This window comes from Leptinotarsa decemlineata, unplaced genomic scaffold, assembly GCF_025532065.1.
Source record: "Leptinotarsa decemlineata unplaced genomic scaffold, Ldec_3_MD MMD2_tig00001719_RagTag_RagTag, whole genome shotgun sequence".
NCBI lineage: Eukaryota > Metazoa > Arthropoda > Insecta > Coleoptera > Chrysomelidae > Leptinotarsa > Leptinotarsa decemlineata.
The window spans coordinates 4,412,307-4,426,248 of record NW_027412569.1 but is presented as its reverse complement, the minus strand read 5'-3'; the positions used below and the strand labels follow the sequence as shown (position 1 = coordinate 4,426,248).

The 13,942-nt window shown below is 35.4% G+C and overlaps 2 protein-coding genes across 2 annotated transcripts in view; both read right to left on the bottom strand.

The window, feature by feature from the left end:
- The window catches only part of LOC111501885 (endothelin converting enzyme 1), a 354,283-nt gene that overhangs the window by 167,512 nt on the left and 172,829 nt on the right, over positions 1-13,942 (bottom strand). The window lies entirely within an intron of this gene.
- On the bottom strand, positions 9,311-13,145 carry LOC111501889 (uncharacterized). Its single transcript, XM_023155808.2, has 2 exons — positions 13,007-13,145; positions 9,311-10,556 (listed from the first exon to the last, which is right to left on the bottom strand). Exons 1-2 carry the CDS (start codon positions 13,019-13,021, stop codon positions 9,537-9,539), a joined length of 1,035 nt encoding a protein of 344 aa, XP_023011576.2. The 5' UTR covers positions 13,022-13,145; the 3' UTR covers positions 9,311-9,536.

Here is a 13,942-nt window from a genome sequence, read left to right as displayed (position 1 = left end):
AAAGAAAGCCATCCTTTTCGGTAAACAATGAATCTGCCTGAATTGAATCAAATTAAATTATCACATATAGTCAGTCAGTCTCAACTTGTGAAGAATCCTGCACTGACACCTATCGGATATAATCCAACGCCCTTCGTGGCCTGAACGAATTGTTCTTAGATAATTTGATTTATAGCCAGTCTTCAAGTATGCCCACTGACTATATGTGAAAGTTTTCTTTCCTTATACGAGGAATTGGGTAAATTTCGGATATGCAGTTGGTTACCTCGTTCACAGGCAGATGGGGCGACGACAAACCTGTTGTTTGTTGTATGCTTCAGCTTAGTTCGAGGAATGATACTCTGAAGGAATTCGATTTTCAATTATCGGAAATCATCGACTTTATATTGATGATATACACTACCTTGCACTGACGAGTGGCCAAACAGCCCGAAACCGGTCTGCAAGTGTGTTCCAATAATTGAAAATCTATTGCGGCAGTTGTATCGCCAACAGCATATGCAGGAATAACTTGTGTGAAGAATCCTGCACTGACACCTGTCGGATATAATCCAACGCCCTTCGTGGTATTAGTCAGGGGAGTAGTTGTTTTCTGATAGGTGTCAGTCCATTAACCTACTGTGTAGGGAGTTGAGACTGGCCTGAACGAATTGTTCTTAGATAATTTCAAATTAAATTAAATTGAACCTGAATTAATTATCTAATGCATTTTACAATTTTTTTTTCAAATTAATTTACCTTTCTATACTTTTGTCATATGATGTTAAAACTTAGATTAGGTCCTAGTTTTAAGTTATGATATTGTATCACTATTAATACACTCATGTATAAAAATATTCTTGGTTGAGTGGTAGAATAGCGTAAGCTGAACTCCGCCAAGATAAAAATGAAGACCATTTATTATTATTATTATTATTATTTGTAGCATCTAACCCTGTGTTCTGTTTTATTTGTATTTTTTAGGGTTTATGAAACACAAACCTGGGTTCAATTGCATCCCTATTTGCCTGCAGCAGAGGTTGCGCAATAAGCGCTTCTCGCCATTTGTTATGTATTTCCTCTATGTATTTCCTCTCCGATATTCATCTGTTATTTTCACTTAGAACTCTTACGTATGAAACCAAACAAAGGGGTGTTCGAAATAGGACCTTTGTCACTATTCATAAAACTCATTCTGCACTTCTCGATATCCAAGCTTTCGAAGGCATCCAAAAACCTGTTGTCATGTAGGGGAGATCCTTGTACTTTGTGACATTTTTCTTCGAACCTTCATAGTTTGATCAAGAACTGACTTAAAGCATTGATTTTTTTAATACTGTATAATAATATGATCATCCAAATATTCTAATGCTAGGAAAATACACACGATGATTTATTTGTGAGAAAATAAAAAAAACTGATTGGGTTTTATATCTCAAGGTAGAAAGTGAGGCTTGTACTTTGGGACACCGATATTTGTACCTTGGGACAAATATCTTCAGGATTTTTATTGGAATTTAAAAATCATAATACATTGTAATAAGCTGTAAAAATATGACCCATATATGCCTATTTGTCAGATAAAAAAGTGACAAGTGAAAAATAAACTCTTAGAGAGCATAAGTAATAAAAAGCCTATTTTTTTTAATAGCATTTATTTATAATAACTTTCTCTTAAAAATTTGTAAGAAAAAAGATTTTACATATACCTAATTTAGTTTAAGAACTTAACAGTTATGCTTTGGAACTTTGGTTATTATCACTAATTTACGAACTAAGGCAGATCGAGACAAGACAATAAAATATATCCTATTTTTTGTATTTGGACCACATTCTTGACAATAATTATCAAAACTGGTGCAATCTTCGTGCACCCAAAAGCGACAAGTAACACATTGAATCCAGTCTTCTTTACGTGAGGTAACAAAATAATTTTTTCCACATCCGACACAATTATTTTCCTCTTGATCATCATCACATGGATCGTCGTCACTTTCTAAAATCACATTAGTGACTTCCTCTGAAAAAGAATATTCAATTTTTGTCTTGAAAAATCTCTTTTTTACAGTCCTCATATTTTTTTGTTATGCATTTTTCCTTTTCTTTGCAGCTAACTGCTCCAATTCCAGTTTTTCAGGAGTATCGGTTAAGACACATGTTTTCTCACGTTTTCTTCAAAGCTACTGCATACTGATATGCTAGTTTCAAGAATTGCTCGTTAGGTATGCCATAATGAAATTTGGATGCTGTTAAACAATACTAGACAGCATTATTGGGTTTATAACTGACAGTTGTAGTTTCGTTTTCTTCATTCAGCTTTACGAACTATTGAAGATTTTGAAACCTCAAACTCTTCGGCAGCTTTTTGGATAGAACATCGTTTTTCAATCACCTTTTTAACGGCGTTTTTAACATTTTTACTCCGGGGCATCTAAAATACCAGTAAAAAGAATAATTATAAGTAAACTAGAGTAGGCTACAGAAAATATCAAATGCTTGAACCTAGGGACAGTCTCAAGGTAAAAAAATATCACTGTCTCAAGGTACGAATTTCGTTTGTTTTGCTAAAAAGTGTGGTTAAGTTTTTTCAATCGGAAATCCAGTATTTAACTGCTGAATAAGTTATTACAAATGTAGTTATCACCTAATATATCAGATTATTCACTTTAAAAATTTTAAGGCAACAACAATTATTACGCATATGAAAAAAAATGCACGCGAAAAATTTGACAACGCACCGCAATGACGTGACGAGTCAAAATGGCCGACTTTGTTGAGTGCAATCGAATTGTTGTTTTAAATGACCGCTAGATGTTGCTTGATGCAATTCTCGGGCTAAATTTTTTAATGATTATGAAGTTGTCCCGAGGTACATGGAGAGTCCCAAGGTACAAGGATCTCTCCTACCGGTCTCAACAATTTCAAACATATCTCACTCATTCTGTGGTTCTCTATGGCATGTTGAGCGACACTAGATTTCTCCGGTCTATGAAACCGAATATGCGAAGCATGTTCCTTGTAGCGAGCTAATGTAGTCCGTTTGGTTTGACCAACATAATACCTATGACAATCTTCGCAGCTCATTTCGTAAATCACAGATTTTTCTTTTTCCAACGTCTTGTCTTTCGGACTACCCAACACTTGTTGAAGTGTACCTGAAGTTTTGAAAGCCACTCCTATGTTCGGACCAACCCATTGATGTATTTGGGTTCATATGGAAACACTATGAATTATGAATCTTCCTCTTTTCGAAAAGTCGAGGCATTACGGAGATACTCCCTGAATTTTTATTTTCTAAATGATTTATCCACTATGTTTGACGGATACTCGTTGCTTTCAACTATCTCTCTAACAACTTTTTTCTCAATATTTCTTTGTCCAAGGTAAATGTGAGCAGTCTATAGACAAGAAATTGTAGTCTCACAAATTTTTGTTGTGTGCAATGATGGGAGCTGTCAGGGATATACCTGGAAGTGCTCGTATTCTTCTATAGGATTCATATCAGGACTGCAAGCTAACCAATTTTGAGATTCCGCACGTCCAATCCAGCGATTGGGGTAAGTGATGTCGAGATGCTGACGAGCAAGAATGATCTCGCAAAAATGGGTCAATGATCTCGCAAAAACGTCCGTGTAGGAATCACCTGTTAATTTTGCTGGTAGAAAAACGGACCAATTAGATGGTCACGAATCATTTCTACCCAAACGTTCAGCGAAAATTGTTGCTGACAATGATTTTCTCTAATAACGCAGGGATTTTCATCGGCCTTAAAATGGTCATTGCGAAAGTTCATAATAGCATCTCGTGAAAAATTTGTTTCGTTCGTACAATACAATATTTACAATATTTGGTGAAAAAATTATATTTTGTGTCATCGTATGAATCAACCATCTGCAAAACATCAATCTTGAGTGAAAATCTCGAGTCAGTAGAGTTTGGACCCACTATATGTGGTATGGGTATAGGAGGTTTCTATTCAGAACTGTCTATAAAGTTTTTGGGCAAACTTTCAGCTGCAATGTAACCTTTCTGGTACTAATTGAAAGGTCCTCATCTATCGCATAAGGCATAGCTCCTTCTAGTTCAGACGTTGTTACAGTCTCTGATCTTCTACCATCTGCCTTTTTGTTAAAACTGTCCTGGTAAATTCTCCGTTTGCATTTCCATTTGCTCATTCATAAATAAAATGCATGTCAGCCATTTCAGTATTAATAAAAATATTCATGATGGAATCACTGTTAATTGACAACTCTGACTTTCACGGATATGACAACACTATCCCTGTCAGCTGGTCACCAAGGCAGGTGATCATGATATGATCATGATGGCTTCAATTTTTTTTCTCTTTAGGGCTAAATAAGCGCCTCTTTACTTCAAATAACTGACTATTTTAATAAATACGTTGTATTATGCCCTTCTGTTATCAATCATGAACGTTTTTCTGAAATACTCAAATTATAAATAGAGTACCAACCCAGTTGGTATAAACACATTTGATAAAATGCCCTTCACCATTGCTGAGTTTCTGAACCTCCCGGAACGAAAAGAATATACATGTCACTGTTTCAGAAGGTCTTCTGCTTCTTTGCTAACAAAATCAGGAGCAAATATAACTGATATTGAGAAGGACGGTGGATGGACGTCTACAACATTCATTCATTCAGAATGCTCGGATTCATCAAAAGGAATACCCGGCATATTACAGAATATGATGCTATAAAGACATTATACTTTTCACTGGTTCGGAGTATTTGAGAATATAATAGTGTTATTTGGTGTCCTCTTTATGCTTGTCATGAAGAGAGGCTTGAAAAAGTGCAAAATCGCTTCTCTAAATATACAGGGTGTCCCTGGACTTCCTCTTTTCCTCTCGGGAATGTATAGATGGGGTCAAAATATCACCAGTACTTCATATAACTTTTTTTCCTAAAATCCTTCGTTACCAAGTAACGGGCCCTCGAAGTTACAAAATGAAAAATGTTTTTCTTTGATAACTTTTCAAGTGAATATTCAAAATCATCCAAATTTTGGTAATTGACTAAACAAATGAATTCCTTCGATGAGCTTTCATGCAGGAGTCAGTTGTTTTGCTACAAAGTCAGGAACGGACTACCCCCGATGGTCCACACCCCAAAACTTTGAAATGACAGATATTTTTCAATATTTTCAAACAAATTAAGGTTACTTGGACAATTTTATGAATAAAAGTACTCGTGTGGAAAGTCGATCGGAGCAACGAGTCTTGATAAAAATGTAGTTTCACTCGACAACATCAAACCCGCTCGTCCACCATTATTTGAAATGAATAATTATCAAAGCAGAAATAATAATGATAACGTTAATTCAACAACATTTATCCTGAGATGTCTACCATTATTCGAAAATATTAGTTTTTAAGGAAAATGGAAATGATAGGTAAAATGTTCATAACGAATTTTTATAATGCAAACACGTTTAACTAACGAAACCCAAGAGCCTCAAGAGCAAACAGAAATGAAAAATCCGCTACAGAAACTGCTCGATATGACCACCTTCTCTCTCTATAAATTTTCTTAGTCTGCGAAGACACCCTCTCTGTACTTGAAATAGCATTCCAGGGTCGTTTCGTATGGCTTCACAATGTAATGTTATTCTATTCAACAATGCATCTCTTGTGTGAATAGGTGTAGCGTAAACAAGGCTTTTTAGATGCCCCCACAGAAAGAAATCCAATGGATTTAAATCCGGAGACCGCGATGGCCATGAATATGGCCCACCTCTACCAATCCATCTATTGTGGAAAATATGGTTCAGATGGTCACGCACAATCAAACTAAAATGAGGAGGAGCGCCATCATGCATAAACCACATATCTCTTCGGGTTTGCAATGGAACATGTTCCAAAAGTCCATTCAAATCGTTCTGAATGAACTCCAAATAACGTTCTCCATTCAATCGGTCCTGTAGAACGAATGGTCCTATAAGATGGTTTCCTATGATACCAGCCCAAACATTCACGTTGAATTTCCGTTGGTGTTTGGTTTGCAATATCCCATGGGGATTTTCTTCGGCCCATATATGGAGATTATGAGAGTTGATAACTCCATCTCTACTGAAACCTGCTTCATCAGTGAATAAAACTCGATTAATAAAAGTCATATCCTCTCTTTGCCTATCCATGAATCAATTGGCATATTCCAGTCGTGCTGGAAAATCTTGAGGTGTCATGGCATGTACCTTCTGGATGTGAAATGGGTGGAGCAGTTGTTCCCTAATTATTCTATGAATAGTGGACTTGGATGTATGGAACTGTTCTGATAGATTTCTGATGCTCATTGAAGGATCATCAGCGACGGGTTCCAAAATATTTTCCTCCAATACAACGGTACTTACAGTCCTAGGAGCGCCCTCACCACCTCGTTTTGGCAAAACTGTACCTACAATAATATCGAAATAAAACAACGTGCTCAAATTATTTATCAATTATTACATACCTGTCTCCCTCAAGCTGCGATCGACACGCTCGAATGTTTCTCTTGACGGTACCGTTCGATTGGGAAAATGCTCGGAATACAGACGACGAGCTTCTGCAGCATTACAAAATGCTCGTCCATAAAATACATGCATATCTGCATATTCATTGAATGTAAACTGTTCGGCCATATCAAAAAAATTCAAAATATCCTATGGAATATTGACAATACAATGATAGTCATATGACAACGCACCACTCAACAAAACAAAATCGCATTCCAGTTTCTCATTTTTTATCAAAACTTTCTAAAAGGTTTTTTGTCAACATCTGTGAAAGAAATGGAACATAATTATTCCCTGGATATTTTTCACCTGATCATGTGCAGCCGTTTTTGTAGTTCATTCGTTTGCTTTTTATTAGTATAGTAAATATTTTTTCCGATGTGCGTTTTTTCAGCTAAATTTAGATTCGCGTTAAAGAATTTCTCCCATAAAATTATAATTATCAGTGAAACTCCTCAACAGTTTAGCTGTGAAGAAGAATTTGAAACATTCGAATGTTGAGTTTCATGAGATTCAGATAACTGATCAACACGAAACGTGATTATTCCACACGTATTATGTACATACAAAATATGGAATGAATTCGATATTTCATAGTAGAGTAGCTTGTTAGTTTAAAAACACCACGAATCTACAGAACTTGATATTTCTTTTGAAAAAATATCTCCTATCACAATTGTGACTTAAACTTCCATATAGGTACCGTACTTTTTGTTTACGACTTCATTTTAGCATACTTTGTATTATTCCTGTTATAAATGTTGTTGAATTAACGTTATCATTATTATTTCTGCTTTGATAATTATTCATTTCAAATAATGGTGGACGAGCGGGTTTGATGTCGTCGAGTAGAACTACATTTTTATCAAGACTCGTTGCTCCGATCGACTTTCCACACGAGTACTTTTATTCATAAAATTGTCCAAGTAATCTTATTTTGTTGAAAAATATTGAAAAATATCTGTCATTTCAAAGTTTTGGGGTGTGGCCATCGGGGGTAGTCCGTTCCTGACTTTGTAGCAAAACAACTGACTCCTGCATTTGTTTAGTCAATTACCAAAATTTGGATGATTTTGAATATTCACTTGAAAAGTTATCAAAGAAAAACATTTTTCATTTGTAACTTCGAGGGCCCATAACTTGGTTACGAAGACTTTTAGGAAAAAAGTTATATGAAGTACTGGTGATATTTTGACCCCATCTATACATTCCCGAGAGGAAAAGAGGAAGTCCAGGGACACCCTGTATAATTTGGAAACTTGGCCTACCCTACTTTGGATTTACCTCGCAAATGAGGCTGTCTGTATTATATTTATTATCACTTGAGGACAGACATAAACTTGCAATGGTTCTGTTCCTTCATAAAATAATAAACTTCCACTACAATTGTTCAGCTATTTTAGATGACCTTTGCCTTTCTGTTAACTCAAGATCCTTAAGAAGCAATCACATTTTTTCATTTGGGTTGCGATTCCACAAGACTAACTATGGCTCGATGGCAATAAGTTGTAGGCTTCAAAAAAATTTCAATACATATTTTTCAGAACTTGATCTTTTTCATTTGTCATATTTTAAATTAAAAAAAATGGCAATCAGACGACTTCATCAAGAGATTGTTCATTAAACTTCTGAATAGTCGTTTATTATTTCTTTTAATAATCATAACTTATTCTAGTATTGGTACATGTCTTTTTTTTATTTGAATTTGAACTTAATGTACTACTTGACAAATGAAAATGCATACCTTTATTTAATATGAAGTAATAACTTGACTCTAGGGTTTGTTTGCACATTGATGTAACATTTGGGACTTTGTTACAATTCTGTATTGTACTTGACATAGTTACGTTTTTGTTTTATAATTTAATTATTAGTGTTGAATGTTTTTAAGCTTATTTTTGTCTTTTTAATATTTTTTCTTTTCTTATGTTCCATTTGGTATTTTATTAATAGTTTGTGGTGTATAGGACTGAAAAAAAATAAATAGGTTTATTTATTTTTAAGCAATTACAATAGTTTATATTAAGGATTTTACTTGTCCAGTTCATAACTGAACTCTAATGCTTGACTGGTTTCAACGATAGAAACTTTCATGATGTACCATTTGGGATTTTATAATAATTCTGTAGTGTACTTGACCGATAAATGAATAAACAATAGCTGAGGGTTACATCGATCAATCTATTTCTTAAAAAAGGCAAGGTATTAATATCAGCAGTTGTTCTAATTGTACTTTTCATATTGATGTTTATAAATGATAATAATAATGCAATTAATGTATATAATACATTTGTAACAATTTATTGTAACTTTATGTATTGTTCATAATAAAACTTTCTTGAAAATTGAATAATTATGTTTCGTTTATTGCTATTTGGTCGACAAAAATCGTGTTAAGAATATTTTTAACACGCTACTTTGTAAACATCATCTTTTAATACTTTTGACAACCATTAAAAATGTCACTTTTAATGACAGTTTTATGAAAATATTTTTGATAATAAAAAGTAGACAGAACATTCCGTATATTTTCGCAACACACTTATTTTTTTGAATAGAATGGCATTGGCGCATCACGCAACTCTCAAATTAATTGAAATAATCGAGATGATTGCCCAAAAAATATGGTCTTCGCAAATTAAATTGTTCCAATTACTTTCACTTTCACCGATGCCTCAGATACATGATATTAAGTAAAACTTTTCGTTTACTGGTTGATTCTTCAATAAATCTCTGCTATAGGATACATATTATGAGTTCAAAAACCATTCGTGATGAATGAACTGCAGGGTAGCTCAGAAATGAAAATACGATATTAAAAAAATATTTTTCATTTATTTGTCACCGTATTTTAAAGCTGTAAAGTATAAAAATAATGAATGAAAACATTAAAATCCTTAAAACTAATGAAATTATTTACAATAAGGGCACGATCAAGTACAATTAAGTGAATATCACATCTCTCACAGATCAATAATGCATTCAACAACTGAAAAACTAGATCAGTTGGACCCGTAAATCTTCATCTTCGATGTAATCGTTTAATGTTGGTAGCCGGGTGGGCCGTATTTGGCGGAAACTCCAGCAGATGATCCGCTGACACCTCCAGACACGATTCCAGAGTCATGATGTCCTCCGCTGATAGCTTCGGATCCTCCGAAAGATACACCGTGTCCACTGATAGAGCCATCTCCAATGCCGCCTCCAATTCCTCCTCCAATTCCTCCTCCAATTCCGCCTCCAATTCCGCCCCCAATTGAACCACCTTCAATTCCGCTCACGGCACCAGCACCAGAAACACCAGCAGAAGAAATACCACTGCCTCCAGACACAACTTGCTTCTGGGTGTTGTACTTGATGAAGTAAACTTCTGGTTTGGAAGGCTGAGTGGGAGCGGCAGTTGGGATAACGATGTCTTGTTGTTCTTCTGGTTTCTTGACCAAAACGTAGACGAGGGTTTTCTCTTCGTTCTGTGGCTGAGCGGGGATGACGGGTGCGACAGGGGTTGGTGGAGATGGAGCCTTAATGAAGATGATTTTGTAGTGTTTCTGGGGAGCTCCTACGACGATAGGTCTTTGTGGGCGCACTTCTTCGGGTTCCTCAGGGGCTACGTGAACGTAGACATGTTTGTGTACTAGGGATGGTCCAGATGTGATCACGCTGGGGCCACCTGCAAATCCGGCGGATCCTGAGGAGAATCCAGCGGAGCCTGAGGAGAATCCTCCGGAACCTGAGGAGAATCCACCGGAACCTGAGGAGAATCCAGAAGATCCTGAGAATCCAGAAGATCCTGAAAGCCCGGAAGATCCTGATATGAACCCAGATCCGGATGAGAATCCTGCACCGGATCCAGAGAAGCCACCTGATGAAAAGCCGTCAGCACCTCCGGCATAAATTCCACCTCCCAGTCCCCCTCCTATTCCTGAGGAGATGCCGTGGATTCCCCCGTGAGAAACTCCGGAGGGAGCTCCGTATTGTTGCGATGGTTGAGGAGAGGGGTAGTTATAGCCCACTGGTGGTTCAGGACGGGCGAATGCTACAGCCACTAGGGCGGAAATGCACTGAAAACGATAGAAACATTTAGTTACTGTATCGAATTACTTGGTGTTTGCAAATTTGATACGTTTGAATGTGGACGAGAAATGTTTAAAATATTTAACAAAACCATTCTGTAAGAATCAAACTGGTGGTGGATGTGGTTATCAAAATAACCAACAGCAGCCTTGATAAAAATTTACCGCTCACCTAGAGGGTCATTTGATATTCATGAAGAGAAAGAGGAAAAGCGGTTCATCTGTATTTTAATCTCCTGAATACCCAAAGAATAGTTGGTCTACTTCATTTCCTCAAGACACCAATTTGATAAGTGAAACGCACCTCAAGAAGAGTGTTGCAGTTGTGGTGTTTGGAAACAGTGCTTGTTTTGGAGTCAAAGATGAAACGAACGACATCTATTGACCAACGATAGAGTATTAAGACTTGCGAGAACTCTGAAAACCAAACCAGTATTCCTCCTTTACATCTTGTAGTAATGGGAGAAGCAAGGGTGGGTCAATTCAGACTGAAAAACATGGGAGTTACATGTTACGTGGGATCGGGCAAAACAGAAATTTTGGAAAATGTGGAGAAAGAAACCTTGAATATGTTCAAGGGCCAAAATGACGTCGTGATGATTAAATGATGAACAGTCATCTGGGTAGAAACGTCTGGTATCGAAAATGGGACGAAGACTGGAGAATACTGTTCACATGCATCTGCCAGGAGAATGTATGTAATCGTACAGTGAGAAAAGAATACTACTTTGGCACCTTACCAAAATAGGCAGATCAATATTGTTAGAGACTGTCCCGGGCTGTATTCAAGACAATTGTGAACTCAAGAGTGATTTTGACACGGATCTGCGTAAGCCATAAAAAGTTCGAAAATTTAGAGGACAGCTGAACAAAATAGGGCTATACAGAAGGACAGATAGTGCTTGTTATCAAAAGAGGTTAGCAATGGATTACCGGAGAGCAATTTATGGACAGCTCAAAATTTATTCAGAAGAATATGACGAACTACCAAGAAGGAAGTAAATAAAGGAGTGCAGGAAACAAGTTGGTCGGAATTGATGTCAACAAATGAGAAGAATGAGTCCATCATGTTGTAGTGTTTTCTGGAGACTTGGAAGAAATGGACGAGTCAAATGGTTTCCAAACAATGAAACAATTAAATATCATTCTGGAGAAGTGAATATTCAAAATGGATTCTATCCTCCAATCTGTATCCGACAAAATGTCTGACTTTTCATTGAAAGTGTTGAATTTTGACAAAAAAAATTTCAAAATAAAACCGAATATTAAACTCATCTTGACCTTCTTCATGAGGTAGATAGTAATCAAATCCTATAATTCATAATTGCCAAATTTGATAATAGGTTTGCAAAAAATAAATATAATTTATATATCCTTGAACGAATTAAGAAACAGCAGTAACCATGTCACTATTCAAAACATTAAAATAAATTGAAATTTTACTAAGCATATTCATTATTTGATTGTCAAAAACACGTATTCCACTCTAAATGAGAAATGTTTGAATTTCTGAAAGCATTTAAGTTCAATACAAATATTGAATATATAAAACATACTAGAAAATGAATATTTGAAAATAAAATCTTAACCAAATACCTACACCGTAGATTTTGGTAAATGACTGTCGAAAAACAACTACTTCCCCGGCTGGTATCACAACGGATATTAAATTATACTATGATATTTCACTCCAAATAAAGGTATATGAGTTAAATGACTTGTTACATCTTATCTTGAGGTCATCTACTGAGGAAAGCAATTTGTAGAGAACAAAAGAAATCTGGAGATATAATTCAAGCAGATGAATCACATTGAAAAATATTCAAAAAATTGAAGATTTGCCTTGCTATGATACTTAGATATAGCTCTAGTTCGAGTCAAGTATATAATCAGATCGTTTGACAAAACATTTTATATTAATAACCATTATTGAAATAATAATAAAATGAAGAACTCGTTTCGTTTGAAAATTTCAACATGAATAATTTTCAAGTATTTTAGTTGATTCTCATGTTCTGAAATGAGAATTGCAGAATGAAAATACTCGCTGAATTGTTAACTGGGATTGTAGTCATCAATTTCTACAAAATGGTTTGTTCAGATTACAAAATGAATACATTTGATGAAACATTTCCGAGAATAATTCAAATTTGAAAAGTGAAAATGAATTAGAAGGAAAAATCACAAAATTGTGACAGTGTGACTGTGAGTATTCGACAAGTGAAACACAAACGGACTCTAATTTTTCTCTGGAGAAATTGTTGGAATCTTATTATTCCACAAACAGGCTAAAAACGACGGTGGAATTATTAAAAAAACACGCACGGTCGACAGTTCACGAATGATAGTGAAAGGCGTTCACTTATTGCGGTCCACTCCGGCATATCAACACTTTACAATCACTGTAATCACTTTAGACAACTCGCTGATCTACTTACCAAAAAGTGTCTCATCTTGCGCGTATTGGATGTGATGGGGTCTGTAAGTAATTGACGGTCTTCCAAAATCTCTTCTTACTTTTTATAGTAAACCGTATTAAACCCCCACTAGAAAGTAAATCATACTATCGCTCTATGCTGGGTGGTTTAATTAAATTTAGTGATGTAAACACAAACAGCAAATCGAGCACTGTACAGTTTCGAGAAATAGAATGGTTGGATTATTGGAATCCTTTCGAGATGGCAGAATAATAATAACCGTTCAGTCGTTCGTTAAAATAATACAGCAAACTCTGCGGTTTACCTCAAAATTCTCGTGAAAATTGCCCTCAATGATAATTTTTCATGCACTCTATAATAGTTCCTTAGTTTTTCTTCATTTCCATTTAAACGTTTTTCATCTTGTCGCATTAAATACAGTGTGTTCTTATAAAAAATGGAATACTTATTCGGTGAGTTAATTTTTCCATTGCTTTAGTGAATTTCCATTTCGATATGAGCTCGAACACTTAGTTTATCGATTACACTAGCCAAAAAATATGAAAAAAATGCGACTAATATTATAACGACTTAAAGCATCTTGACTGCGACTTCAACATCAAACATTTTCCATCACGTAAAGATTTTGAGTTATAGTTATTTTTATTTAATACAAAAATCTTCACATAATATAGGGAAATATTAGATCAAAACAAAAAAAAATATATTTTGAGGATAACTAACTTTATTTACACTACACATGAAAAAACATTCAAATGAAATCTTTCGTGCATAACCTTTTTGAAAATGTTGACTTTCGTTTATATGTTACATCAGTTTCCCTCATAAGGAACCAAGGATAATTCCCCATTATTGCTGCATCCCATCTATCTTGGTAACGTTGCTCCATTGTCAGTAGGTTCTGGGTGGAACCTTTTCCCTTGTTCGTCACTGACA